This window comes from Dendrobates tinctorius, unplaced genomic scaffold, assembly GCF_039654945.1.
Source record: "Dendrobates tinctorius isolate UK_male_01 unplaced genomic scaffold, ASM3965494v1 ptg000155l, whole genome shotgun sequence".
NCBI lineage: Eukaryota > Metazoa > Chordata > Amphibia > Anura > Dendrobatidae > Dendrobates > Dendrobates tinctorius.
The window spans coordinates 3735001-3761508 of record NW_027361822.1 but is presented as its reverse complement, the minus strand read 5'-3'; the positions used below and the strand labels follow the sequence as shown (position 1 = coordinate 3761508).

At 46.5% G+C, this 26508-nt stretch overlaps 1 protein-coding gene across 1 annotated transcript in view; it reads right to left on the bottom strand.

Annotated features, from left to right (window-relative positions):
- Positions 1–9400: 9400 nt before the first annotated feature.
- The window catches only part of LOC141050981 (uncharacterized), a 30191-nt gene continuing 13083 nt past the window's right edge, over positions 9401–26508 (bottom strand). The window contains exon 6 of the mRNA XM_073547748.1: positions 9401–13134. Coding sequence (XP_073403849.1) covers positions 12140–13134 — 995 coding nt within the window. The 3' untranslated portion in view covers positions 9401–12139. The remainder of the gene's footprint in view (positions 13135–26508) is intronic.

Below are 26508 nucleotides of genomic sequence, written 5' to 3'. Positions count from 1 at the left end.
GAATAGATTACAATCCTTTCTCGCACAGAAAACTTCATATACTGAAGAGGTATGGTCCTAAGTACACTGCTCAAAAAAAATAAAGGGAACACTAAAATACCACATCCTAGATATCGCTGAATGAAATACCACAGTTGCAGATTTTTATTCATTGCATAGTTGAATGTGTTCAGAACAATAAAACATAACAATTATCAATCTAAATCAAAATGAATATCCCATGGAGGTCTGGATTTAGAATGATACTCAAAATCAAAGTGGAAAATCAAAGTACAGGCTGATTCAACTCTAGTGGAAATGCCTCATGACAAGGAAAAGATGCTCAGTATTGTGTATGGCCTCCACGTGTCTGTATGACCTCCCTACTGTACAACGTCTGGGCATGCTCCTGATGAGGCGGCGGATGGTCTCCTGAGGGATCTCCTCCCAGACCTGGACTTAAGCATCCGCCAACTCCTGGACAGTTTGTGGTGCAATGTGACGTTGGTGGATGGAGCGAGACATGATGTCCCAGATGTGCTCAATCGGATTCAGGTCTGGGGAACGGGCGGGCCAGTCCATAGCTTCAATTCCTTCATCTTGCAGGAACTGCTGACACAGTCCAGCCACATGAGGTCTGGCATTGTCCTGCATTAGGAGGAACCCAGAGCCAAACGCACCAGCATATGGTCTCACAAGGGGTCCGAGGATCTCATCTAGGTACCTAATGGCAGTCAGGCTACCTCTGGCGAGCCAATGGAGGGCTGTTCGGCCCTCCAAAGAAATGCCACCCCACCCCATTACTGACCCACTGCCAAACCTGTCTGCTGAAGAATGTTGCAAGCAGATCGCTCTCCACGGCATCTCCAGACTCTGTCACATGTGTCACATGTGCTCAGGGTGAACCTGCTTTCATCTGTGAAGAGCACAGGGCGCCAGTGGCGAATTTGCCAATCTTTGTGTTCTGTGGCAAATGCCAAGCGTCCTGCACGGTGATGGGCTGTGAGCATAACCCCCATCTGTCGACGTCGGGCCCTCAAACGATCCTCATGGAGTCGGTTTCTAACCGTTTCTGCAGACACATGTACATTTGTGGCCTGCTTGAGGTCATTTTGCAGGGCTCTGGCAGTTCTCCTCCTGTTCCTCCTTGCACAAAGGCGGAGGTAGAGGTCCTGCTGCTGGGTTGTTGCCCTCCTCCAGCCCCCTCCACGTCTCCTGGTGTACTTACCTGTCTCCTGGTAGCGCCTCCAGCCTCTGGGCACTATGCTGACAGACACAGCAAACCTTCTTGTCACACAGCTCGCATTGATGTGCTATCCTGGATGAGCTACACTACCTGAGCCACTTGTGTAGGTTGTAAAGTCCGTCTCATGCTACCACGAGTGTGAAAGCACAACCAACATTCAAAAGTGACCAAAACATCAGCCAGAAAGCATTGGTACTGAGATGTGGTCTCTGGTCCCCACCTGCAGTACCACTCCTTTATTGAGGGTGTCTTGATAATTGCCAATAATTTCCATCTGTTGTCTATTCCATTTGCACAACAGCATATGAAATTGATTGTCAATCAGTGTTGCTTCCTAAGTGGACAGTTTGATTTCACAGAAGTTTGATTTACTTGGAGTTATATTTTGCTGTTTAAGTGTTCCTTTTATTTTTTTGAGCAGTGTATGTTTCAGTATCCCCTTCAGGCCAAGCTCCAGCAGCTTCTAACACCAAGTAGAAGTGTTCAACTCCAGCACAGTTCACAATAAACTGGCTAATCCTTCCACACGGTTCTCTGCAACTCTCACAGACTGCTTAGCACAGTTTCTATTCTGAGAGACATTCCGGCTCGTCTCTCTCAGCTACAGCTCACATTTTGGCTGTTCATTCACCAGCAGCACATTCAACTCTGCTTCACCAAGCAGACTGCCACTCCATGAAGCGACTTCCTGATTCTTAGCAAAACCCTACAGGTGTATCTAATTCAGAACCTGCAGAGCTGGGATTTAACCGTGCCCTTATCAGTTATGCTACACTTTGTTATTGAATGAGGCCGTACACATATCGATTTTTTTTTTTTCCGATTTAGGAAAGAAATAGTGGCATACACGATTTGCCTCCAATAATTGGTTGACACTAGGCCACTCAAGTTTATAGTGGGTGAAAAAGATTGGACCACATTCGGACCAAATTTGAGTATGGTCTGCTTTTCATCGACTGACAGAAAGGAGATGAAAATCTTTTTTTTTTTTAAATTCTCCACATCCCATCCAAGAAAATGGATCCTACTCTGCTCAAACTCTGATCAGAGTCTGATTAGCATAAATCAGACTGTTTTTCTCAGATGGAGAACATAAGGTTGTGCGATCCTAGTCCTAGATAATGTATCAGCAACTTAACTTTGTGCTACTCAGGCAGTGCAGGGGTGAAGCCTCTTTATTTGCTGTAGCGCTGGGAAGCAAGCATGCACAATATCCTCAGAATTGAGTGATTCCATAATTTTTCCCCTATGCTTGGTTTAAAAAAGTAACCATTACTGACTACCACATTTTTTGTTCTTGATTTCTTTTATTGTTTCTTAAAGCCAGGAAGTTGCCATTTGAAATGACTTTGGCTTTTGGACCATGTCTGTGATCTGCTTTTTCTCTACAAAATTAAACAACTGAATGAACATCCTCCAAGGCCGGTGATTCCATAATTTTTGCCAGGGGTTGTATACATTAATGAGAAAAAGGGTAACAATGTTTTGAACTTTTGAATTTCAGGCTCTACAGTCATGGCCAAAAGTTTTGAGAATGACACAAATATTAATTTTTACAAAGTCTACTGCTTCATTTTTTCTAATGGCAATTTACATATACTCCAGAATGTTATAAAGAGTGATCAGCTTTACAGCAATTACTTGCAAAGTCAATATTTGCCTAGAAAATGAACTTTATCCCCCAAAACACATTTCAACATCATTGCAGCCCTGCCTTAAAAGGACCAGCTAACATCGTTTCAGTGATTGCTCCATTAACACAGGTGTGGGTGTTGATGAGGACAGGGCTGGAGATCAATCTGTCATGATTAAGTAAGAATGACACCACTGGACACTTTAAAAGGAGGCTGGTGCTTGGCATCATTGTTTCTCTTCTGTTAACCATGGTTATCTCTAAAGAAACACGTGCAGTCATCATTGCACTGCACAAAAATGGCCTAACAGGGAAGAGTATCGCAGCTAGAAAGATTGCACCTCAGTCAACAATCTATCGCATCATCAAGAACTTCAAGGAGAGAGGTTCCCTTGTTGCCAAAAAGGCTCCAGGGCGCCCAAGAAAGACCAGCAAGCGCCAGGACCGTCTCTTAAGTGTTTCAGCTGCGGGATCGGGCTACCAGCAGTGCAGAGCTTGCTCAGGAATGGCAGCAGGCAGGTGTGAGTGCATCTGCACGCACTGTGAGGCGGAGACTCTTGGAGCAAGGCCTGGTCTCAAGGAGGGAAGCAAAGAAGCCACTTCTCTCCAGAAAAACATCATGGACAGACTGATATTCTGCAAGAGGTACAGGGAGTGGACTGCTGAGGGCTGGGGTAAAGTCATTTTCTCTGATGAATCCCCTTTTCGATTGTTTGGGACATCTGGAAAATGGCTTATTCGGAGAAGACGAGGTGAGCGCTACCACCAGTCTTGTCTCATGCCAACTGTCAAGCATCCTGAAACCATTCATGTGTGGGGTTGCTTCTCAGCCAAGGGAATGGGCTCTCTCTCACTCTTGCCTAAAAACACAGCCATGAATAAAGAATGGTACCAGAATGTCCTCCGAGAGCAACTTCTCCCAACCGTCCAAGAGCAGTTTGGCGATCAACAATGCCTGTTTCAACATGAAGGAGCACCTTGCCATAAAGCAAAGGTGATAACTAAATAGCTCAGGGAACAAAACATAGAGATTTTGGGACCATGGCCTGGAAACTCCCCAGATCTTAATCCCATTGAGAACTTGTGGTCAATCATCAAGAGACGGGTGGACAAACAAAAACCTTCAAATTCAGACAAAATAAAAGCATTGATTTTGCAAGAATGGACTGCTATCAGTCAGGATTTGATCCAGAAGTTGATTGAGAGCATGCCAGGGAGAATTGCAGAGGTCCTGAAGAAGAAGGGTCAACACTGCAAATATTGACTTGCTGCATTAACTCATTCTGTCAATATAACCTTTTGTTACTCATAATATGATTGCAATTATATTTCTGTATGTGACAAAAACATCTGACAAACACACATAAAAACTATAGGGCAGCAGATCATGTGAAAATATATTTGTGTCATTCTCTAAACTTTTGGCCATGACTGTACTATGGCTTTGAAAGCGAGAATACCATCATTTTATAGACAATCATCTTGGCTATCTCATACATATATTAGATTTGCAAAATTCTCCTCTTATTACTCCCAGTCCATGCAAATTTACTAAAATTCAAATAAGAATTTCCCATCATCATGTAAGGTGAGCAGGGCGGTAGTCATGGTCAATTGGCTGCGTCCCCACGCCCTAGCTCCCCACAAATAAATGGTGTTCCTGTCCATCAATGTTGTGCTGTATGCAGTGTGGTGTACTCATTTTTAGGTCGGAGACTTCCGCTGTATCCACATCCATTGGTTCAAGATCAGACGCACACAAATCATAGGACACTCGCTTCTTAACCAGTCCAATTTTACTGAACAATCTGAGTTCAAGTGATGACAAAACACAGTACGTTTCCATGTTCTCCGTTAGTTCAGCCTGAGTTATCCCTTAGGTTACTGGCTCCTTCAACCCCCGGGATACTCCGTCTGGCTCTGCAGTAATTACAATACTCACACCGTCTCCCTCACGCATTTCCCCATCTGGCGTCCACTTGTTGGAAGAGAATAAGGCTCGCTTCCCAGTGTCTAGTTCAAGCTTAGGCTCCGGACGTTAAAAAAAAGTTGTTGTTCTTATAGTGCCAGAACAATCCTAGTATGCTGCTGCTATGCAGGTAGAAGCTATCTCCACTAGGTGGCGAAAGAGTGGAGAGTGGTCCAGCACACAGATTAAGCAGACCTGATGTGCAGCAGTGAAGCTACCACCAGGTGGCAGCAGAGAAGTCAAACAAGCCGGGTCAAATCCTAGACTCTAGCACAGTACCAAAGGAATAAGCAAACTCAGGGTCAGAGACAAGCCAGGGGATTAGTAACGGTCAGGAGCGGATATGACAAAGACAAGAGACAAAAGCAAGTCAGGGTTCAAGTACCAAGAAGTCCAGACACAAAGGGGACACAGAGTCGGGACAGGGAGCAGTGAGTAACACAGACACAGGTCGAGTCAGGAGCAACAGGAGTCCAAATCATGGTGTAACAGTCAGCTACTCACGCCGTAGGCAGAACTATGACATCGACTGCAGGAAGCAGCGGCGAAAAATAGCAAACCTGAACCCAGACAGGCTGATAAAGGTTAACCCCTGAAATGACCAGACTGGAAACATGGAAAGACAGGACTCAAAACCCGGTCTGGATCATGACAAATCTGTACTTCTCAAGACCTTCAACCATTTGACCTTAAACTCTTACTAAAACTTTGTCTCTCAATCTAATCTAACCAGGAAGTGCACCCCTTTTTATATGACCATATCCCTTCAATGCTGGGTTGGTCCCAAGCATGTTAACCATATCTAACCCTATGCACTACTTTCTATAACTAATATGCCCACCTCCGCATATTCCCTTTTCCTAAACTATAAGCCCTATACCATACCTTATATCCTAACCTATCTCTACAGTGGATACGGAAAGTATTCAGACCCCTTTAAATTTTTCACTCTTTGTTTCATTGCAGCCATTTGGTAAATTCAAAAAAGTTCATTTTTTCTCAGTAATATACACTCTGCACCCCATCTTGACTGAAAAAAACAGAAATGTAGAAATTTTTACAAATGTATTAAAAAAGAAAAACTGAAATATCACATGGTCATAAGTATTCAGACCCTTTGCTCAGTATTGAGTAGAAGCACCCTTTTGAGCTAGTACAGCTATGAGTCTTCTTGCGAATGAAGAAACAAGTTTTTCCCACCTGGATTTTGGGATCCTCTGCCATTCTTCCTTGCAGATCCTCTCCAGTTGCGGCAGGTTGGATGGTGAACATTGGTGGACAGCCATTTTTAGGTCTCTCCGGAGATGCTCAATTGGGTTTAGGTCAGGGCTCTGGCTGGTTCAGTCAAGAATGGTTACACAGTTGTTCTGAAGCCACTCCTTTGTTATTTTAGCGGTGTGCTTAGGGTCATTGTCTTGTTGGAAGGTGAACCTTCGGCCAAGTCTGAGGTCCAGATCACTCTGGAAGAGGTTTTCATCCAGGATATCTCTGTTCTTGGCTGCATTCATGTTTCCTTCAATTGCAACCAGTCGTCCTGTCCCTGCAGCTGAAAAAAACCCCATAGCATGATGCTGCCAACACCATGTTTCACTGTTGGGATTGTATGGGGCAGGTGATGAGCAGTGCTTGGCTTTCTCCACACATACCGCTTAAAATTATTACCAAAAAGTTCCATGTTGAGTGTGATACAAACCATGTCACCAAACAGCACAGTGAGTATCTGTAGCCCTATTTATAGGCCCACTCACTGATTGCAAGATTGTAGACACCTGTGATGCTAATTAGTGTACACGCCTTGATTTAACAGGTCCCTTTTGTCACATTATTTTCAGGGGTACCATCATTTTTGTACAGGCCTATTTCATGAGTCTTATTTTAAAAAAAAATCCTGTGGAAGCATGGATGAAAAGCAATGTCTGACTCATTGGTTCAGGTTCATAGATTTTTTATTACTTTTGTCAGATTCAAGTTATTTCTATGACCATTGTTTTTTTCCTGTCATTAAAAGAGGGGTACCAAGAATTTTGACCACGTGTGTAAATACACTTCAATGTTGTTTTCAGGGATACAGGCATATGACAGCCCCTTTCATACCCTAACAATCACTGTTCAGCTCAGACAAACTCTCCCCCTATTATTTCTCAGTCATCTATATTTATACAGACTTTACTTCCCTACCTCCGTAGAAGCAGAACACCAATTGCCCCATTTTCTACAGATAAGTAAAACATGACCGCCATTAAAGTGGTAACATTCAATATGAAACGTATGAACTCAAATAAAGGGGGCACGGTGGCTCAGTGGATAGCACTGCAGCCTTGCAGCCCTGGGTTCAAATCCCACCAAGGACAACATCTGCAAGGAGTTTGTATGTTCACCCCGCGTTTGCATGGGTTTCCTCCGGGTACTCAGATTTCCTCCCACATTCCAAAGACATACTGATAGGGAACTTAGATTGTGAGCCGCATCGGACACAGTGCCAATAATGTCTGTGAAGCGCTGTGGAATTAATAGCGCTATATAAATGACTAAAATAAATAAAGGAAACCACATAACTCTGAACTTAAAGTCAAAGTCCACATATCATATCTATAAGTAACAAACTTCAAGCTGTTAGAATCTGTTTAGTTTGTGACCATCCGCCATTTTCTTGTGGTGTTCTGGTTGCTGGTCTTTTTCCTCTGGTGCTGGGTTTGTCTTTGGTCAGGTGATGGTATCACTCTTTATTACCCAGCACCTGCCTCCCAGTCTTTGCTGGACAACAGTGTTAATTGGCTTGACTTCTGGCTTGGTGCTTTGCTTTGTCTTCTGTGTGTGTAATTTGTGCAGTGCTGGGACCTCTGGTTCTGCTAGTCTTTGTTTCTGTAATCTGTTGGTTTCTGCAGCCTTCTCTGTGTTTTCTATTAGGAGGTGACCCCTTTTTGTGCCCAGTCATTACATCTTTCAGGGACCCCCGTCCCCCTATCTATAGGTCTTCTCTTGAGATTAACCTAGGATCGTCGGAGGCTCTATTCGCAAGGAATGGGTCGCCCATTCCATTCTAGACATAGTGCAGGGTCAGTTTTCCCCCTTCTACCCTAGTCCTGTGTTGCAGATCCGTAACACAAGCAAAGAAACTTCCTAAGGAAACAATTCTCACAGTGGTACTATAGCGGCAGTCACGTTATCGCTAAAGGAGAATTTAGGCTGATTCACCACCCAGTCATCAATTTTGGCTAGATCTAGTTTAAATTCTACAAAAAACTATGGCATGATGGCCGGCTTTTTCCTGAAACGACTTTGCCCGGGAAAACCTTGGCGAGTGTGCTGGCATCTTAAAGACTTTGTGTGAACATACCCTCTCAGTAAAACCCATCTTGGGGCAAGGTCAATAAAATGGGTCAGCTTCATCTCATTCTATTTAGTTTTTGGAATACTAAAAGAGAACATCCCGTTTGCATTGAGTTGGACGTGCAGTTGGTTACAAGGTATGAGAATGCCTTCCATCAACTCTGGCAAGAAGTTGAACCTCAAAAAGGTGGCCGTCGTAAAGTCCCAGGACATGTCAAATCTCTTTTTGGCATCAATTCTTAGAAGGGCTAGTAAAGTCTTAGATTTCTGTGCTAAGTGTATGACATGGAGTAGATACATAAAATTGTCTTTACATTCTCACCCCATCATAAATCCCTGACTGCTCAACTTTGGCCAGAAATATTTCTGCTGGCCTGATCACCCTGGCTAGTTAAGCATATATTGAACCCAAATTCTAGATATGGGTGAATTGATTTGTAATTCTTCAGCCAAGCAGTCAGGAAAGTAAAATATGATGATGGCCGGGAACCCTGCGAATCTCCTTACCCCATGGCATTCCCGGTTCTTCTTTGGATTAGCTGGGCTTGTGTGACTTTCATGTGTGCATCACATTGCAATGAAGTCATAACTCAATGCTTATTATTTTCACAGCGTGAAATATTTCTTGTATATATTGTAAAACTCTGTACTTATAACAGAAGTGAGAAAAATAATTGTTGTCCTTACTCCAAGCCCTTAAATGGAATGACCGAAGCTAAATTTCTTAAAAAAGGATGAATTATATACTATTATCACTGCTTTAAGAGAGAAATTTCTAGGGTTATTTTCAGCAATTTCTTACAATCCTCTAGGCTTAGAACCTCATCCTCAAATATTACTGTAAGTACTCTGTTTCTCCTAATTTCTTTCCCCGATGTAAGACTTTGTGAAAGATCGACAGACAAAAAAATAATTGTTTTTCCACCATACTATGTTATTCTCCCTTCACTGTTTTTATACAAAATACCAGCTCTCCCTCAACGCCATAGATTCTAAGGCAATATCTTTGTAAATACTAATATACCCAAAAATAACAAAAGTATTCTAGTATTGATAATTTCATTGGCTGAGCAGAAGAATGGTTAGTCTATAAAGGTCTCATTCCTAGAATATTTTTTTAATCTTTAGGCATAAAACTATTTACAATCGATTTTTCGGACTTATAAGGTACTAAAATATAATTTTTCTATTGTACATCAAGGCAATATCTTAATAGCTAAAGAATAAAAAATATAGATCCAAATAAGTTTTAAGATCAGTTGTTTAATGATTGATAAATTAAAAATTGGGTTGTCTAACTCCACTCTCCCCTTTTTCATCTGACATCATGGGTCGGGAGATGCTCCTGTACATGATTAGGAAAGTTTCTGAGTCCACAATATGATTCTTAACTGATCTCATCCAGTGGCATACTGTTACCGGCTGCAGATCCGGTGGCTGCTACAGGGCTTGTGAGCCAGGAGAACTTGGTGTAGAACAACCCTGCTTCGTTTCCCAGTTTCAAAATTATCTGCTTCCTCAGGAGCAGACAGTTCCTTGTTCCCCCATTCATTCTGAGGAACTGGAGCAATCATGCCACTAGATCATGACAGCTGGGTGGAGCCTCAATTCAAACACAGCAAAGACCAGATCAGCATATCCTGTGAATGTGGCTGGGTATTTGTTCTATTGTTTCAGTGCATTTTAATATGAGATGAGGACAAGCACAAAACTGTAGTAAAGAGCACACTGAATTGCTCATAATATAATAATAATAATAATAAATTTTATTTTTATAGCGCCGACATATTCCGCAGCACTTTACATTTCAGAGGGGATTTGTACAGACAATAGACATTACAGCATAACAATAATCACATACAGTAGATTATAACAAATACCAAGAGGAAAGAGGGCCCTGCTCGCAAGCTTACAGTCTATGAGGAAAGAGGGAGACACGAAAGGTGGGTGGTAACAGTTACCCTGATTGTATGGACCAGTCATAATGTTAAGTGTGTAACAGTACAGACACAGAGGGCTAATGGAGGCATAAAGCATGTGGGAACATGATGCGGGGAACCTGGTTATGGTAAAACTTTTGGCTCTGCCACACAGGGATAGATTAGGTTAATGTGTTGGGGTGGTAGGCCAGTCTGAATAAATGCATTTTCAGGACACGCTTAAAATTGTGGGGATTGGGGACTAATCGTATTGACCTGGGAAGTGCATTCCAAAGAATTGGCGCGGCACGTGTAAAGTCTTGGAGACGGGAGTGGGAGGTTCTGACTATTGAGGATGCTAATCTCAGGTCATCAGCAGAACGGAGGGCGCGGGTAGGGTGGTATACTGAAACAAGGGAGGAGATGTAGGGTGGTGCTGAGCCATGGAGGGCTTTGTGAGTGAGGGTAATAAGTTTATACTGAATTCTGGAGTGGATGGGTAGCCAGTGTAATGACTGGCACAAGGTAGAGGCATCGGTGTAACGATTGGTGAGGAATATGATCCTGGCTGCAGCATTCAAGACAGATTGGAGGGGGGAGAGTTTGGTAAGAGGGAGACCGATTAGAAGAGAGTTACAATAGTCGAGACGAGAATGAATAAGAGAAACAGTAAGAGTTTTTGCAGAGTCAAAGGTAAGAAAAGGTCGAATTCTGTATTGCGTCCACAGTGGGAAAGTCATAGACTGTTTGGAGTACTGTGGGACATCATACTATACTGGTGGGTATACCGGTGGCCTAATGCTATATTAGAGGCACTGTGAGGGCCTCATACTGCATTGATGGGTACACTTGGAGCATGATTTTGACATTATATTGTATTGGGGGCATCATACTGTGCAAGGGGTAATTGTACTGTAGATGAGGACCTTAAGGACATTATTTTTGTTCATTTACCTCTTCTTTGTCGTTAAACATTGGGAGCCATGTTCTTTTGTGACTGCACCTGTGAACCACTAACCCGCCATATAATTGTTTTATTTTGTATTTTTGTTTTGCAAGGGCAGGCAATTCCTACTTTTGCCATGGTACCCCATGCATTTTATGTAGACACCTTGTCTCATCTAATTATTACATTAGCTTATTAAAGGGAATCTGTCACCTCATTTTTGCCCCATAAGCTGGGACCATCGCCATCAGGGGCTTATCTACAGCATTCTGTAATGCTGTAGATAAGCCCCCGATCAAACCTGAAAGATAAGAAAAACACGTTACTCACCGGGGGGCGGGTGCAGTGTGTGTCGCGGTCCGGTGCCTCCCATCTTCATACGATGACGTCCTTCCTCCTCCTTGCTTCTCCCTCGGCTCCTGCGCACGCATACATTATCTGCCCTGTTGAGGGTACTGCACTGCGCAGGCGCCAGGAAAGGTCAGAGAGGTCCGGCGCCTGCGCACTGCAGTACTTTGCTCTGCCCTCAACAGGGCAGATCGAGTACGCGTGCGCAGGAGCCGAGGGAGAAGCAAGGAGGAGGACATCATCGTATGAAGATGGGAGGCGCCGGACGGGACGGCGACACCCATCGGACCGGACGCCGGGGTGAGTATAATCTAACTCTTTTTTTCTTAGGTTTCAGGTTACATCGGGGGCTTATCTACAGCATTACAAAATGCTGTAGATAAGCCCCTGATGGCGGTGCCTGAAGCTGATAGGGCTAAAATGGGGTGACAGATCCCCTTTAAATAGAAAAGACTAGTTAAGAAGGGTTGGATGGTGATTTCACAAACTGTCAGCCATGTAGAGCTGCTTTTCTCCATTGCAGGTGTCAAACTGGACAGAAGAGAGAAGCACCAGACAATCATTTTAAGTTGTAGCTAAACAGTACATATAGATGTTAATTATGCTGTATAATTTGTTCATTTATAGCTCTATAAAGTGGTGATTGGTAATCGTATACGTTTTCTAATTATAGTTTTGTGCTCTAAATTGTGTATTTTTTCTCCTGTAGACTTGTGACTTTACTATAACTTGTATTTTTCTTGTACATGTTAATAAAATAAAAAAAAGGTTAAGTTCCTATGTGTGATCTTTGATGTCTAATAAGAGATGATTTCTCTGTGAAACATTTTCCACATTCTGAACATGAGAATGGCTTTTCCCCTGTGTGATTTCGTTGATGTTTAAGAAGATGTGATTTCTCGTTAAAACTTTTTCCACATTCAGAACATGAATACGGCTTCTCCCCCGTGTGAGTGTTCCGATGTGCAACAAGATGTTTTTTCTCTGTAAACCGTTTTCCACATTCTGAGCATAAAAATGGCTTCTCCCCTTTGTGAATTCTCTGATGTGTAACAAGATTTGTTTTCTGATTAAAAAATATCCCACATTCTGTACATGAAAATGGCTTCTCCCCAGTGTGAATTCTCTGATGTGTAACAAGGTTTGATTTCTGACAAAAACATTTTCCACATTCTAAACATGAAAATGGCTTCTCCCCTGTGTGACTTCTCTGATGTGTAACAAGATATGATTTCTCTGTAAAACATTTTCCACATTCTGAGCATGAAAATGGCTTTTCTCCTGTGTGAATTCTCTGATGTGTAACAAGAATTGTTTTCCGATTAAAACATTTCCCACATTCTGAACATGAAAATGGCTTCTCCCCTGAATGACTTTTCTGATGAGTAACAAGGTACGATTTTTCTGTAAAACATTTCCCACATTCTGAGCATGAAAATGGCTTTTCCCCTGTGTGAATTCTCCGATGTGTGACAAGTTGGTAATTCTTGCTATACCGTTTCCCACATTCTGAACATGAATATGGCTTTTCCTCGGTTTGAATTCTCTGATCTATAACAAGTCTTTTGTTTTGCATATTGTTCTTTGATGGTGCTGAAGAGATAACCTGTTCAAAATGATCTGAAGAAAGATTTTTTCTGTGATGGAGTAGAGGTGTATCTGGGATAAATTCTTGTCCTTCACATGTATTTGGTGTGATGCCATAATCATTTGCAGCAAAATCTGTAAATATCAGATGTCCCTCCATTCGTCTGGTCCAGTCATCTGCCAAGAATAAAACCGATATGCTTTCAAAAATTTGAAATTATATTCAGCTTTATATTATTCTATAGCATCAACTGACTAAGACAGTAGACAAAAGCATGGACTCTTGGATTATGTTAGGCCACCAGCTTGTACTTTTTCAATTTTTCACTTCCCTAATTAAGCCATCTTCTTCAGATGTTTGTGTCCCACTGTGCCTATCACCATTTGTTTCAAGTTATATTACCATATACACTCACTGGCCACTTTATTAGGTACACCTGTCCAACTGTGTGTTAAGACTTAATTTCTAATCAGCCAATCACATGGCGGCAACTCAGTGCATTTAGGCATGTAGACATGGTCAAGACAATCTCCTGCAGTTCAAACCGAGCATCAGTATGGGGAAGAAAGGTGATTTGAGTGCCTTTGAACGTGGCATGATTGTTGGTGCCAGAAGGGCTGGTCTGAGTATTTCAGAAACTGCTGATCTACTGGGATTTTCACGCACAACCATCTCTAGGGTTTACAGAGAATGGTCCGAAAAAGAAAAAAAATCCAGTGAGCGGCAGTTCTGTGGGCGGAAATGCCTTGTTGATGCCAGAGGTCAGAGGAGAATGGGCATACTGGTTCGAGCTGATAGAAAGGCAACAGTGACTCAAATTGCCACCCGCTACAACCAAGGTAGGCAGAAGAGCATCTCTGAACGCACAGTGCGTCGAACTTTGAGGCAGATGGGCTACAGCAGCAGAAGACCACAGTGGGTACCACTCCTCTCAGCTAAGAACAGGAAACTGAGGCTACAATTTGCACAAGCTCATCGAAATTGGACAGTAGAAGATTGGAAAAACGTTGCCTGGTCTGATGAGTCTCGATTTCTGCTGCGACATTCGGATGGTAGGGTCAGAATTTGGCGTAAACAACATGAAAGCATGGATCCATCCAGCCTTGTATCAACGGTTCAGGCTGATGGTGGTGGTGTCATGGTGTGGGGAATTTTTTCTTGGCACTCTTTGGGCCCCTTGGTACCAATTGAGCATCGTTGCAACGCCACAGCCTACCTGAGTATTGTTGCTGACCATGTCCATCCCTTTATGACCACAATGTACCCAACATCTGATGGCTACTTTCAGCAGGATAATGCACCATGTCATAACGCTCGAATCATCTCAGATTGGTTTCTTGACCATGACAATGAGTTCACTGTACTCAAATGGCCTCCTCAGTCACCAGATCTCAATCCAATAGAGCATCTTTGGGATGTGGTGGAACGGGAGATTCGCATCAGGGATGTGCAGCCGACAAATCTGCGCCAACTGTGTGATGCCATCATGTCAATATGGTCCAAAATCTCTGAGGAATGCTTCCAGCACCTTGTTGAATCTCTGCCACGAAGAATTGAGGCAGTTCTGAAGGCAAAAGGGGGTCCAACCCGTTACTAGCATGGTGTACCTAATAAAGTGGCCAGTGAGTGTATACTCGCATATAAGCCGAGAGTTTCAGTCCCCCTCTCAGCTTATACGCAAGTCATATAGCCAGAGGGTAGGTGGGGGAGGGGGAGCGGGGGTGTCGCATCATACTTACCCCCCCCGGCGCGGTCTCTGCAGCCCCCCCGCTTGTCCCACGGTCTCCTTTCCTTCCTACAGCAGTCACATGGTACCGCTCATTAAAGTCATGAATATGCGTATATTTATTACTTTAATGAGAGGTACCACATGACCACTGAAGGAAGGAAGGGAGACCGTGGGAGAACGGGGCAGCAGAGACCGCGCCAGGGGAAGGCAAGTACATGCTATATTCACCTGCCCTGGTTCCAACACTGCTCGCCGCTGTCTGCCCGCTGGGTCCCTCTGTCAGTGACGTTCAGTCAGCAGAGGGCGTGATGATGTAGTCAGTGTGCGCCCTCTGCCTGACATCACTGACAGAGGGACCCAGCGGGCATACAGCGGCGAACAGCGTTAGAACCAGGACAGGTGAATATCTCAGGTGCCGGGTCCTGAGGCAGCGGCGACACCTGTCCCCATAGCACGCCGATGTCCACCTGCTTAGCACACCAGGACCAGGCCCCCAGCGAAGAGAGGTGAGTATGTCTTTTTTTTTTAATACCTGCAGTAGCGGCAGCAGCAATATATGGGGGCATAATCTATGGGGCACCTTATGGGGGCAGCATATGGGGGCATATTCAATGGAGCACCTTATGGGGGCAGCATATGGGGGCATATTCAGTGGAGCATCTTATGGGGCAGCATATGGGGGCATATTCAGTGGAGCATCTTATGGGGGCATATTCAGTGGAGCATCTTATGGGGCAGCATATGTGAGCATACTCAGTGGAGCATCTTATGGGGGCAGCATATGGGGGCATATTCAGTGGAGCATCTTATGGGGGCAGCATATGGGGGCATATTCAATGGAGCATCTTATGGGGGCAGCATATGGGGGCATATTCAGTGGAGCATCTTATGGGGGCAGCATATGGGGGCATATTCAGTGGAGCATCTTATGGGGGCAGCATATGGGGGCATATTCAATGGAGCATCTTATGGGGGCAGCATATGGAAGCATATTCAATGGAGCATCTTATGGGGCAGCACATGGGGCATAATCTATGGAACGTCTTAAGGGGCCATAACCTTTATGGAGCAGCATATGGGGCATGTTATTCTATGGAGCATCTCATGGGGCCATTATTAACCCCTTTCTGTCATGTGACGTACTATCCCGTCCATGTGCCCAGGGACTTAATTCCCAGGGACGGGATAGTAAGCCACAGCGATCAGCGGGCACCCACGTGGTGAGCGCCGCTGATCGCGGCCGGGTGTCAGCTGACTATCACAGATAACACCCGGCACAATGTGTTAGGGGCGGTCACGGACCGCCCCGACACATTAACTCCTTGCACACCACGATCAAACACGATCGCGGTGTACCGGGGGTTAAAGGGAAGCATCGGCAGGGAGGGGGCTCCCTCCGTGCTTCCCTGAGCCCCCCACAGCAGCGCAATGTGCAGAGCTGCTGCGGGGGGCTCCATCCCTGCAGGTCCCTGAAACCAAGATGGCGACGGTGACCTTCGAGGGCCTGCAGGGAGCTGGCTTCCTCAGTGCCTGCAAAGCGCAGGCATGAGGAAAGCTTGTGCAGTCCCTGTGACAGATCCCTGGGACAATGTAATAAAGTTAAAAAAAAAAGTGTAAAATAATTTTTATAAAATCGCTAAATAAATAAAAAAAAAAAAAATATTCCCTAATAAATTTTTTGGAAATAAAAAAAACAAAACAATAAAAGTACACATATTTGGTATCGCCGCATCCGTAACGACCCGCCCTATAAAACTGTCCCATTAGTTAACCCCTTTAGTGAACCCCTTATAAAATAAAAATAAAAAACTAAGCAAAAAATAATAATTTATTATCATACCGTCAAACAAAAAGAGTAATAACTCGCAATCAAAAAGACGCATATAAATATCCATGGTACCGCTGAAAACGTCATCTTGTCCCGCAAAAACGAGCCACCATACAGCATCATCAGCAAAAAAATAAAAAAGCTATAGCTCGCAGAATAAACCGATGAAAAAAATACGGTAATTATATTTTATATAAAAGTGTTTTCATTGCATAAAAGCGCCAAAACATAAAAAAAGACCTAAATGAGGTATCGCTGTAACCGTACTGACCCGAAGAATAAAACCGCTTTATCAATTTTACCGCAGGCGGAACGATGTAAACGCACCACCCAAAAGAAATTCATGAAACGCTGGTTTTTGTTCATTCTGCGGCCCAAAAATCGGAATAAAAAGCGATCAAAAAATGTCACATGCCCGAACATGATACCAATAAAAGCGTCAACTCGTCCCGCAAAAAATAAGACCTCACATGTCTCGGTGGGTCAAAATATGGAAAAGTTATAGCTCTCAATATGTGGTGATGCAAAAACTATTTTTACAATAAAAAGTGTCTTTTAGCATGTGACAGCTGCCAAACATAAAAACCGCCATAAATAGTAAATCAAAACCCCCGTTATCACCCCCTTAGTTACGGCAAAATAATAAAAGAAAATGTATTTATTTCCATTTTCCCATTAGGATTTGGCCTAGGGCTAGGTTTAGGGCTGAGATTAGGGTTAGGGGTGTGTTGGGGTTAGAGTTGGAGTTATAATTGGGGGGTTTCCACTGTTTGTGCACATCAGGTGCTCTCCAAATGCAACATGGCATCTGATCTCAATTCCAGCGAATTCTGCGTTGAAAAAGTCAAATGGTGCTCCTTCCCTTCCAAGCTCAGCCATTCGCCCAAACAAAGTTTTACCCCCACATATGGGGTATCAGCCTACTCAGGACAAATTGCAAAACAACTTTTGGGGTCCAATTTCTCCTGTTACCCTTAGGAAAATAAAAAATTGGGGGCAAAAATATCATTTTTGTGGAAAAAAATGATTTTTTTATTTTCACGCCCGGGCGTTATAAACTTCTGTGAAGCCCTTGGGGGTTCAAAGTGCTCACCACACATCTAGATAAGTTCCTTAGGGGGTCTAGTATCCAAAATGGTGTCATTTGTGGGGGGTTTCCACTGTTTAGGTACATTAGGGGCTCTCCAAATGCAACATGACACCCGCAGAGCATTCCATCAAAGTCTGCATTCCAAAACGTCACTACTTCCCTTTCGAGCCCTGACGTGTGCCCATACAGTAGTTTTCTCCCACATATGGGGTATCAGCGTACTCAGGACAAATTGGACAACAACTTTTGGGGTCCGATTTCTCCTGTTACCCTTGGGAAAATAAAAAATGGGGACTAAAAGATCATGTTTGTGGAAAAAATACGATTTTTTTATTTTCACGCCCGGGCGTTATAAACTTCTGTGAAGCACGGGGTGGGGTTCAAAGTGCTCACCACTAGTGTTGAGCATTCCGATACCGCAAGTATCGGGTATCGGCCGATATTAGCGGTATCGGAATTCCGATACTTAATTCCGATACTTTTTTCATATCGGATTCCGGGATCGGAATCGGAATAGGAAGTTCCCATCATGCTATGAGCCTGCTTGCTTTGATTAAGCCAATGGGAATCCTCCGAAGTGTGGGCACATCCTGTTAGGCATGTAGGCATGTTAACTATTGGCATGGCTGTGATTGGCTGCCGAAATGATGTCATGATGCACTATAAAAGCCACCGCAGCCGCCATTTCTGGTCACTCTGCTGTGAATTCAGTTAGGGACAGGCTGCTGTAGAAGACTGTGAGGGACAGTTAGAAATAGCGATTCTAAAAACAATATTGTGCTTTATCCAGGCTACATAAACCACCACTGTAGCTTGCTTTTCCCTAGCAGCGCTGTTTTCACAGCTGTCTGCAAGGGCTGTGTGAGTGCAGCTCACGCTGTGGAGTGGGTCCTGCAGCCACGTCAGGCTGTAGGCCACCCAGTGTGATCACTGCTGCCTCATACATCTTTTATTTTTTGAGCTGCATTTTTTAAATAATTTCAATCTAGTGTGCTTCCATCCGTATCCATATACGTTGGTTGCAAACACTAGTAGTAGACAGCGGAGCCTTTCTGCAGCCTTTCAGTGCTAGTGTCCACTTTGCTGCACTGTTCACGGCTGTCTGAGAGGTCTCTGACTGTGTGTGAGTGCAGCTCACGCTGAGTAGTGTGTCCTGCAGCTACGTCTGGCTGTAGGACGCTCAGCGTGCGTCACTGCCTCACACATATTTTTATTTGAGTGCAGCTCATTTTTTCTTCTATTAGTGTGCATCCATCCGTCTCCATCTACGGTGGTTGCAAACACTATATAGGAGTACACAGCGGAGCCTTTCTGCAGCCTGTCAGTGCCAGTGCCCACTTAGCTGCACTGTTGACGGCTGTCTGAGAGGTCTCTGACTGTGTGTGAGTGCAGCTCACGCTGAGTAGAGTGTCCTGCAGCTACGTCTGGTTGTAGGACGCTCAACGTGCGTCACTGCCTCACACATATTTGTCTCTGAGTGCAGCTCATTTTTTCTTCTCCTATTAGTGTGCATCCATCCGTATCCATCAACATTGGTTGGTTGCAAACACTATATAGGAGTAGATAGAGGAGCCTTTTTTTCTGGCTTGTGCCCTGCCGGCGCAGCCAGATTAGTATTACCCAATTTTTTTGGAGCCTCATCTTTTGCATTGTAGGTTACCTGCCTGCATTGTAATAGCTCCAAAAAGTTGGTGATACTATCAGTTTCAATTCTTTGTTCTCATACTTTGAGTTTGTTTCAAACAAAGAAACCACATAAAAAGTTCACCAAACACTACATTTTGAACTTGTGTAGGCCACATCAGCTCCTATTAAAGTCTAGTCCACACACACACACTTCATAAAATTAGTGTTTCTTGTACCTGTAACCAGCTGTTCAGGAATAAGCACACTAAGGCCCCCCTTTGTCCTTTTTTGCCTATCTTAAGCAGTCTTGCAAGATGAAGAAGGCAGGGAGTAAGGCGCGGGGGCGTGGGCGTGGGCGTGGAGTTTCAGCAGGGAGAGGACGTGGGGATTCTGCAGGGAGAGGACGTGGGGATTCTACAGGTAGAGGACGTGGGGATTCTGGGCCTGCTGCGGGCACCAGTGGATCAGCATCCCCCAGTTTTAGCAGGCAACAGTCCTTTATGCGCAGCTTTGTAGGACCTCAACGTACCCCACTGCTGCGGGAGGAACAAATTGAAGCCGTTGTCGGATGGATGGCAGCTAACGCATCGACTTCAATTACTTCCGCATCCTCTCAGGGTCAGAGCACCGAAGAGCAACCATCTGTCTCTTCACCACCTGCCAAAGTGCCCAGGCAGTCAGAGAGACATGGACAGGAGCCATCACAATCTCTACTTCTGTTCTCGGAATCTGTTGGCTTGGAAAGAGGGGGCCAGCCAAGCAGCATTCCTGAATGTGAAGAAGAGGGAGTATGCAGTGATGCGCAACTTCTTTGTCCCTCTGAATCTGAAGAGGCGAGTGGGCCAGTGCCTATGGTCAGCACACCTCAGTACGCATCAGATGATGACGAGACTCAGTTGCCACTTTCTGGTGCGTACGGTGCTGGCGAGACAACCCCGGAGAAGCAGCTGTTTGAAGAGGGGAGGGAAGATGATGAGGTCCTTGACCCATCATGGCGTGAGCAACAGGAAGGTGGTGGGAGCAGCTCGGAGGAAGAGATTCCCCTACCGGCCAAAACAGGAGGCAGAGGGAGGGGGAAGACTTGGTTGCCTGTACCCTCCACTTCGGCACCCGTTAGGAGCATTCCTCCTTCCAAAGGCAAACCGGGCGCTCACAAGAGTTGCAGTGCGTGGTCCTTTTTTGACACAGTTGCAGATGACATTTGCTTTGTCAAATGCAAGCTGTGTCATCAGAGAGTCAAAAGAGGGAGAAATGTCAGCAACCTCAATACCACAAATATGTGGAAACATGTGCGCACCAAGCACGAGTTGGAGTTGCAGAGACACCCTCAAGACGTAGGCCAACGTACAGCACCACCTACCACCTCTTCAGTTCGTGTTGGGCCCTCTTCCTCCAGCTCACACACTGCTGGTTCGGCTTCCTCACAGGATCGCCAAGGAAGAACCTCTGCCACTGTTGTCCGGAGACCCTGTCAGATTCCACCCATAACAGCACGTTCCCATCCATCACAGCCATCGGTAGCACAGGCATGGGATAAAAGGCGCCCTTACTCGGCAAACCATCCCCGAGCACAGTCTCTGAATGCTGGCATTGCCAAACTTCTGGCAGTTGAAATGCTGTCATTCAGGCTGGTGGACACTGACACCTTCCGGGACTTAATGGCATTGGCAGTCCCCCAATACAACGTGCCCAGCCGCTTTTATTTCAGCAGGCGAGCCGTCCCTGCCCTGCAGAAACATGTTGAGGGCAAAATAAAACATGCGCTACTAAACGCCGTTAGTAGCAAGGTCCACCTGACCACCGATGCGTGGACCAGTAACCATGGACAGGGACGATACCTTTCCCTCACTGCCCACTGGGTCAATGTTGTGGAGCCGGGTACGGATCTGGAGAGTGGCGCTGTACGTGTTCTTCCAACGCCACGGATTGCAGGACTCCAGTCTGTACACATAGACTCCTCCTCCTACTCAAGTTCCTCAGAAACAGCAGAGCAGGAGCCTGTTACGACCGATATGAGCACAGCCGTGGCCAAACGTCAACAGGCTGTACTCAAATTAATTTCTTTGGGGAATCGAAGCCACACAGCGCAGGAGCTCTGGAATGCTATCAAGCTGGAGAGCGATGTGTGGTTTGGGCCAGCGAATCTCCAGCCGGGCTTGGTAGTGTGTGACAATGGCCGAAATCTGGTGGCAGCTCTTGGCCTAGGCAACCTCACACACATCCCATGTCTGGCACATGTTCTTAACTTGGTCGTGCAGAGCTTTCTGAGGGACTATCCGGATCTTGATGCACTGTTGCACAAGGTCCGCATAGAGTGCGCTCACTTGCGACGTTCCAGCACGGCAAGATCGCGCCTCGCTGCTCTGCAGCGACGATTTGGCCTTCCAGAACATCGCATCATATGTGACCTACCCACCCGGTGGAATTCAACGTTACATATGTTGGAGCGGTTGTGTGAGCAGCAGGCAGCAGTCATGGAGTACCAGCTGCATCAGGCGCAAACAAGTCGCACTGTGCGCCGTTCACACTTCAGCACCATTGAGTGGGCCTCTATGAAGGACATCTGCCTCGTTTTGCGTGCCTTCGATGAATCCACGCGGATGGCGAGTGCAGATGATGCACTAGTCAGCATGACTGTCCCCCTTATCTGCCTGCTTCAACAAACACTGCAAGCACTAAGGGATGAGGTTTCAGAAGAGGTGGAGGATGAGGAGTCCCAAATGCCATCTGCTTCTGGACAGTCTGCGCTACGTGTTTCCTCACAAAGGCCTAGGCAGGGGACACTTTGTGAGGAGGATGAGGAGGAGTCGATGGAGGAGGAAGACATCTCTCCAGAGGAGGGAGGTACACAAACCTCTACTCAGTATGTACAGCGAGGGTGGGGTGATGCAGAGCAGGTCGAGGTCACGCCTCAAACAGGGGACAGCGGTTCTTTGGCAGTTGGGAGTCTGCAGCACATGGTTGATTTCATGCTGCAGTGCCTGAGAAACGACCGCCGCATCGCCCACATTCTCGTCTCGGCTGATTATTGGGTGTACACCCTCCTAGATCCTCGCTACCGGGACAGCGTACAAAGGCTCATACCAACGTTGAACCGGGAGCGTAAAATGCGGGAGTACGAAGAGTCACTGGTGCAGTCCATAATGTTTTCCATTCCACCCGACAGCATTGTTGCAAGTGCTTTACAAAGCAGCTCTGTGCGTCGAGGCAGTGGAGGAAACTCTGCACAAAGAGGGAGCAGAGGCAGTGCCGCAGCACAAGGCAAGACCACTATGGCCCAAATGTGGCAAAGTTTTGTGTGTCCACCACAATTGTCTACACCATCAGCGACGCCTCGAGTCAGCAGGAGGCAACGCTTCCGTCAGATGGTGTCAGACTACATGTCTTGCCCTGTCGCTGTACTCCCAGATGGCTCTTCCCCCTTCAAGTTTTGGGTCTCTAAGCTGGATACATGGCCAGAGCTTAGCCAGTATGCATTGGAGGTGCTGGCTTGCCCTGCTGCCAGTGTATTATCGGAACGTGTCTTTAGTGCCGCAGGTGGTGTACTAACAGACCGTCGCACGCGACTATCTTCCGATAATGTTGACCGGCTGACTTTTCTGAAAATGAACAAGGCCTGGATCTCCAAAGACTTTGCCATTCCTCTTACAGACTAAATTAGTGGTTGGCAACTGTATCCAGGTCTGCTGGTGTGTTCATTTTTCTACCACCTGAACTATAATCCCTGTGCTTCAACACAGCCAGTTGTCGCTCAGATGTGTCGTCTGCACAGAGAAACACACTAGCTCCTGTGTTACTGGGGTTCAGTAATGCCAGCTGATCCCCTGCTGTGTGGACGGCAGAGTCACCAGCTCCATCAACATTCAAACCACTACTGATTTTTAACCGTGCCCAACTTAGGTCTCTGGCTCCACTGTCTCTACTATTTCCCCTGACCTCCAACCCCGCCATCTACATCTCTGAAGTGGCGTCAGCACAATCTACACTTGTTCCTGTGTTCCTGTGGCTCAGTCCCATCAGTTTATCCCCTGATGTGTGTCCGGCAAGGTCTCCTGCTCTGTCCACATTCCCATAACCAGTAGTGGGAATGAGGACAGAGCTGGCGAACTTGCCGGACAAACATCAGGGGATCAACTGATGGGACTGAGCACCAGTAACACAGGAACAAGTGTAGATTGTGCTGACGCCACTTCAGAGATGTAGCTGGCGGGGTTGGAGGCCAGGGTAAATAGTAGAGACAGTGGAGCCAGAGGCCTAAGTGGAGCATGGTTAGAATCAGTAGTAGTCCACAACCTCCATAAAAACCGCTGCCCATTGGCCTCTGCATGCGGCATGCGTAATCCTGGGCACCAACAGCGTCAGTTGGTGTTCAGAAGTGTCGTCTCCACAGAGCCAAACACATTCGTTCAAGTGTTAGTGGGGTTCAGCACTGCCAGCTGTTCCCCTGCTGTGGAGATGGCAAGTCTCCTGCTGCCTTCACCTGCCAAAATCCAGTAGGCCCCAGCCTGCTCCTCGCCTAATCCTGGGCTCCAACAGCGTCAGTTGGTGTTCAGAAGTGTCGTCTCCACAGAGCCAAACACATTCGTTCAAGTGTTAGTGGGGTTCAGCACTGCCAGCTGTTCCCCTGCTGTGGAGATGGCAAGTCTCCTGCTGCCTTCACCTGCCAAAATCCAGTAGGCCCCAGCCTGCTCCTCGCCTAATCCTGGGCTCCAACAGCGTCAGTTGGTGTTCAGAAGTGTCGTCTCCACAGAGCCAAACACATTCGTTCAAGTGTTAGTGGGGTTCAGCACTGCCAGCTGTTCCCCTGCTGTGGAGATGGCAAGTCTCCTGCTGCATTCACCTGCCAAAATCCAGTAGGCCCCAGCCTGCTCCTCGCCTAATCCTGGGCTCCAACAGCGTCAGTTGGTGTTCAGAAGTGTCGTCTCCACAGAGCCAAACACATTCGTTCAAGTGTTAGTGGGGTTCAGCACTGCCAGCTGTTCCCCTGCTGTGGAGATGGCAGTCTCTCCTGCTGTCTCCGCATTACAAAGACAGTAGGCCTCTGCCTACACCCTCCTATTTCCTGGGCTTCAACACAGCCAGTTGTAGTTCGGAAGTGCCGTCCACACGGAAAGAGATACTTGCTCCCGTGTCTCAGTGGGGTTCAGTAACGTCAGCTGATCCCCTGCTGTGTGGATGGCAGTCTCTCCTGCTGTAAACTCATTCAAAATACAGTAGGCCTCTGCCTACACCCTCCTATTTCCTGGGCTTCAACACAGCCAGTTGTAGTTCGGAAGTGCCGTCCACACGGAAAGAGACACTTGCTCCCGTGTCTCAGTGGGGTTCAGTAACGTCAGCTGATCCCCTGCTGTGTGGATGGCAGTCTCTCCTGCTGTAAACTCATTCAAAATACAGTAGGCCTCTGCCTACACCCTCCTATTTCCTGGGCTTCAACACAGCCAGTTGTAGTTCGGAAGTGCCGTCCACACGGAAAGAGACACTTGCTCCCGTGTCTCAGTGGGGTTCAGTAACGTCAGCTGATCCCCTGCTGTGTGGATGGCAGTCTCTCCTGCTGTAAACTCATTCAAAATACAGTAGGCCTCTGCCTACACCCTCCTATTTCCTGGGCTTCAACACAGCCAGTTGTAGTTCGGAAGTGCCGTCCACACGGAAAGAGATACTTGCTCCCGTGTCTCAGTGGGGTTCAGTAACGTCAGCTGATCCCCTGCTGTGTGGATGGCAGTCTCTCCTGCTGTCACCTCATTCAAAATTCAGTAGGCCTCTGCCTACACCCTCCTATTTCCTGGGCTTCAACACAGCCAGTTGTAGTTCGGAAGTGCCGTCCACACGGAAAGAGATACTTGCTCCCGTGTCTCAGTGGGGTTCAGTAATGTCAGCTGATCCCCTGCTGTGTGGATGGCAAAGTCTCCTGCTGCCTACACAGTCGTACCACTACTGATTTTTAACCGTGCTCCAATTAGGCCTGTGGCTCCACTGTCTCTCGTATTTCCCCTGTCCTCCAACCCTGCCAGTTACAGCTCCGAAGTGGCGTCTGCACAATCCACACTTGTTCCTGTGTTACAGGTGTTCAGTCCGATCAGTTAATCCCCTGATGTGTGTCCGGCAATGTCGCCTGCTCTGTCCACATTCCCATTATCGGAATGTGGACAGAGCAGGCGACATTGCCGGACACACATCAGGGGATTAACTGACCGGACTGAACACCTGTAACACAGGAACAAGTGTGGATTGTGCAGACGCCACTTCGGAGCTGTAACTGGCGGGGTTGGAGGACAGGGGAAATACGAAAATCAGTGAATCCACAGGCCTAAGTGGAGCTTGGTTCAAATTAGTAGTCTACAACCGATCTTAAAATTTCTTCAATGCAGCCTAAGCCTGCTCCGTGCTTGTCCCTGGGCTTCAACACAGCCAGTTGTTGCTCGGAAGTGCCGTCTTCACAGAGTAAAACACTAGCTCCTGTGTTTGTGGGGTTCAGTAACGTCAGCTGTTCCCCTGCTGTTTTGATGGCAATCTGTCCTGCTGCCTCCCAATTGACAGCACATCAGGCCTCAGCCTGCTAAGTGCTTGTCCTGGGCTCCAACATCGCCAGTTGCTGCTCATAACTGACTTTGGCACGGGTACTCCCTCCTGCCCAGCTTGGTTCCAGCCCTGCCTGCTGTTTCCGGGAAGTGTCAATGTCAGTTTGCCACCCCAAGTTGCCATGTCGTGTTGCGGTTGGGTTAGCCGAGGCTAGGGTGCCAGCAGTTTAGGTGCTTCCTATGTGGACTGCGGGTTCTGGTAAGAAAGGTTTGTTCCATAGTGCCAGTAGGACAAGCACCCCCTGTAGGACTGTGTGATTCGGTAACTGCGGCCAGCTTGCGGCATGCCAACTTTGCTTTTCAGGGGTAACTTCTGATACCCCTCCGGGTTCCAGCACCGTCAGCTGGTTCTCATCAGAGCCTTTGGCCTAGGTGCCTCCATCTCGGTATCCGAGTTCCAGCAACGTCTGCTGGTCCTTGGTAGTGCTTTGTAGCACAGGTACCTCCTGCTTAGTAACCGGGTTCCAGCACCGTCAGCTGGTCCTCGGTTGTGCCATTGGCTCTTATTCCTTCTGCTGCCCCTCCGGGTGCCAGCACTGTCAGCTGGTCCTCGCTATTTCCATTTGCTCTTGCAGCTTATGCTACCCCTCCGGGTTCCAGCACCGTCAGCTGGTTCTCGTCAGAGCCTTTGGCCTAGGTGCCTCCATCTCGGTATCCGAGTTCCGGCAACGTCTGCTGGTCCTTGGTAGTGCTTTGTAG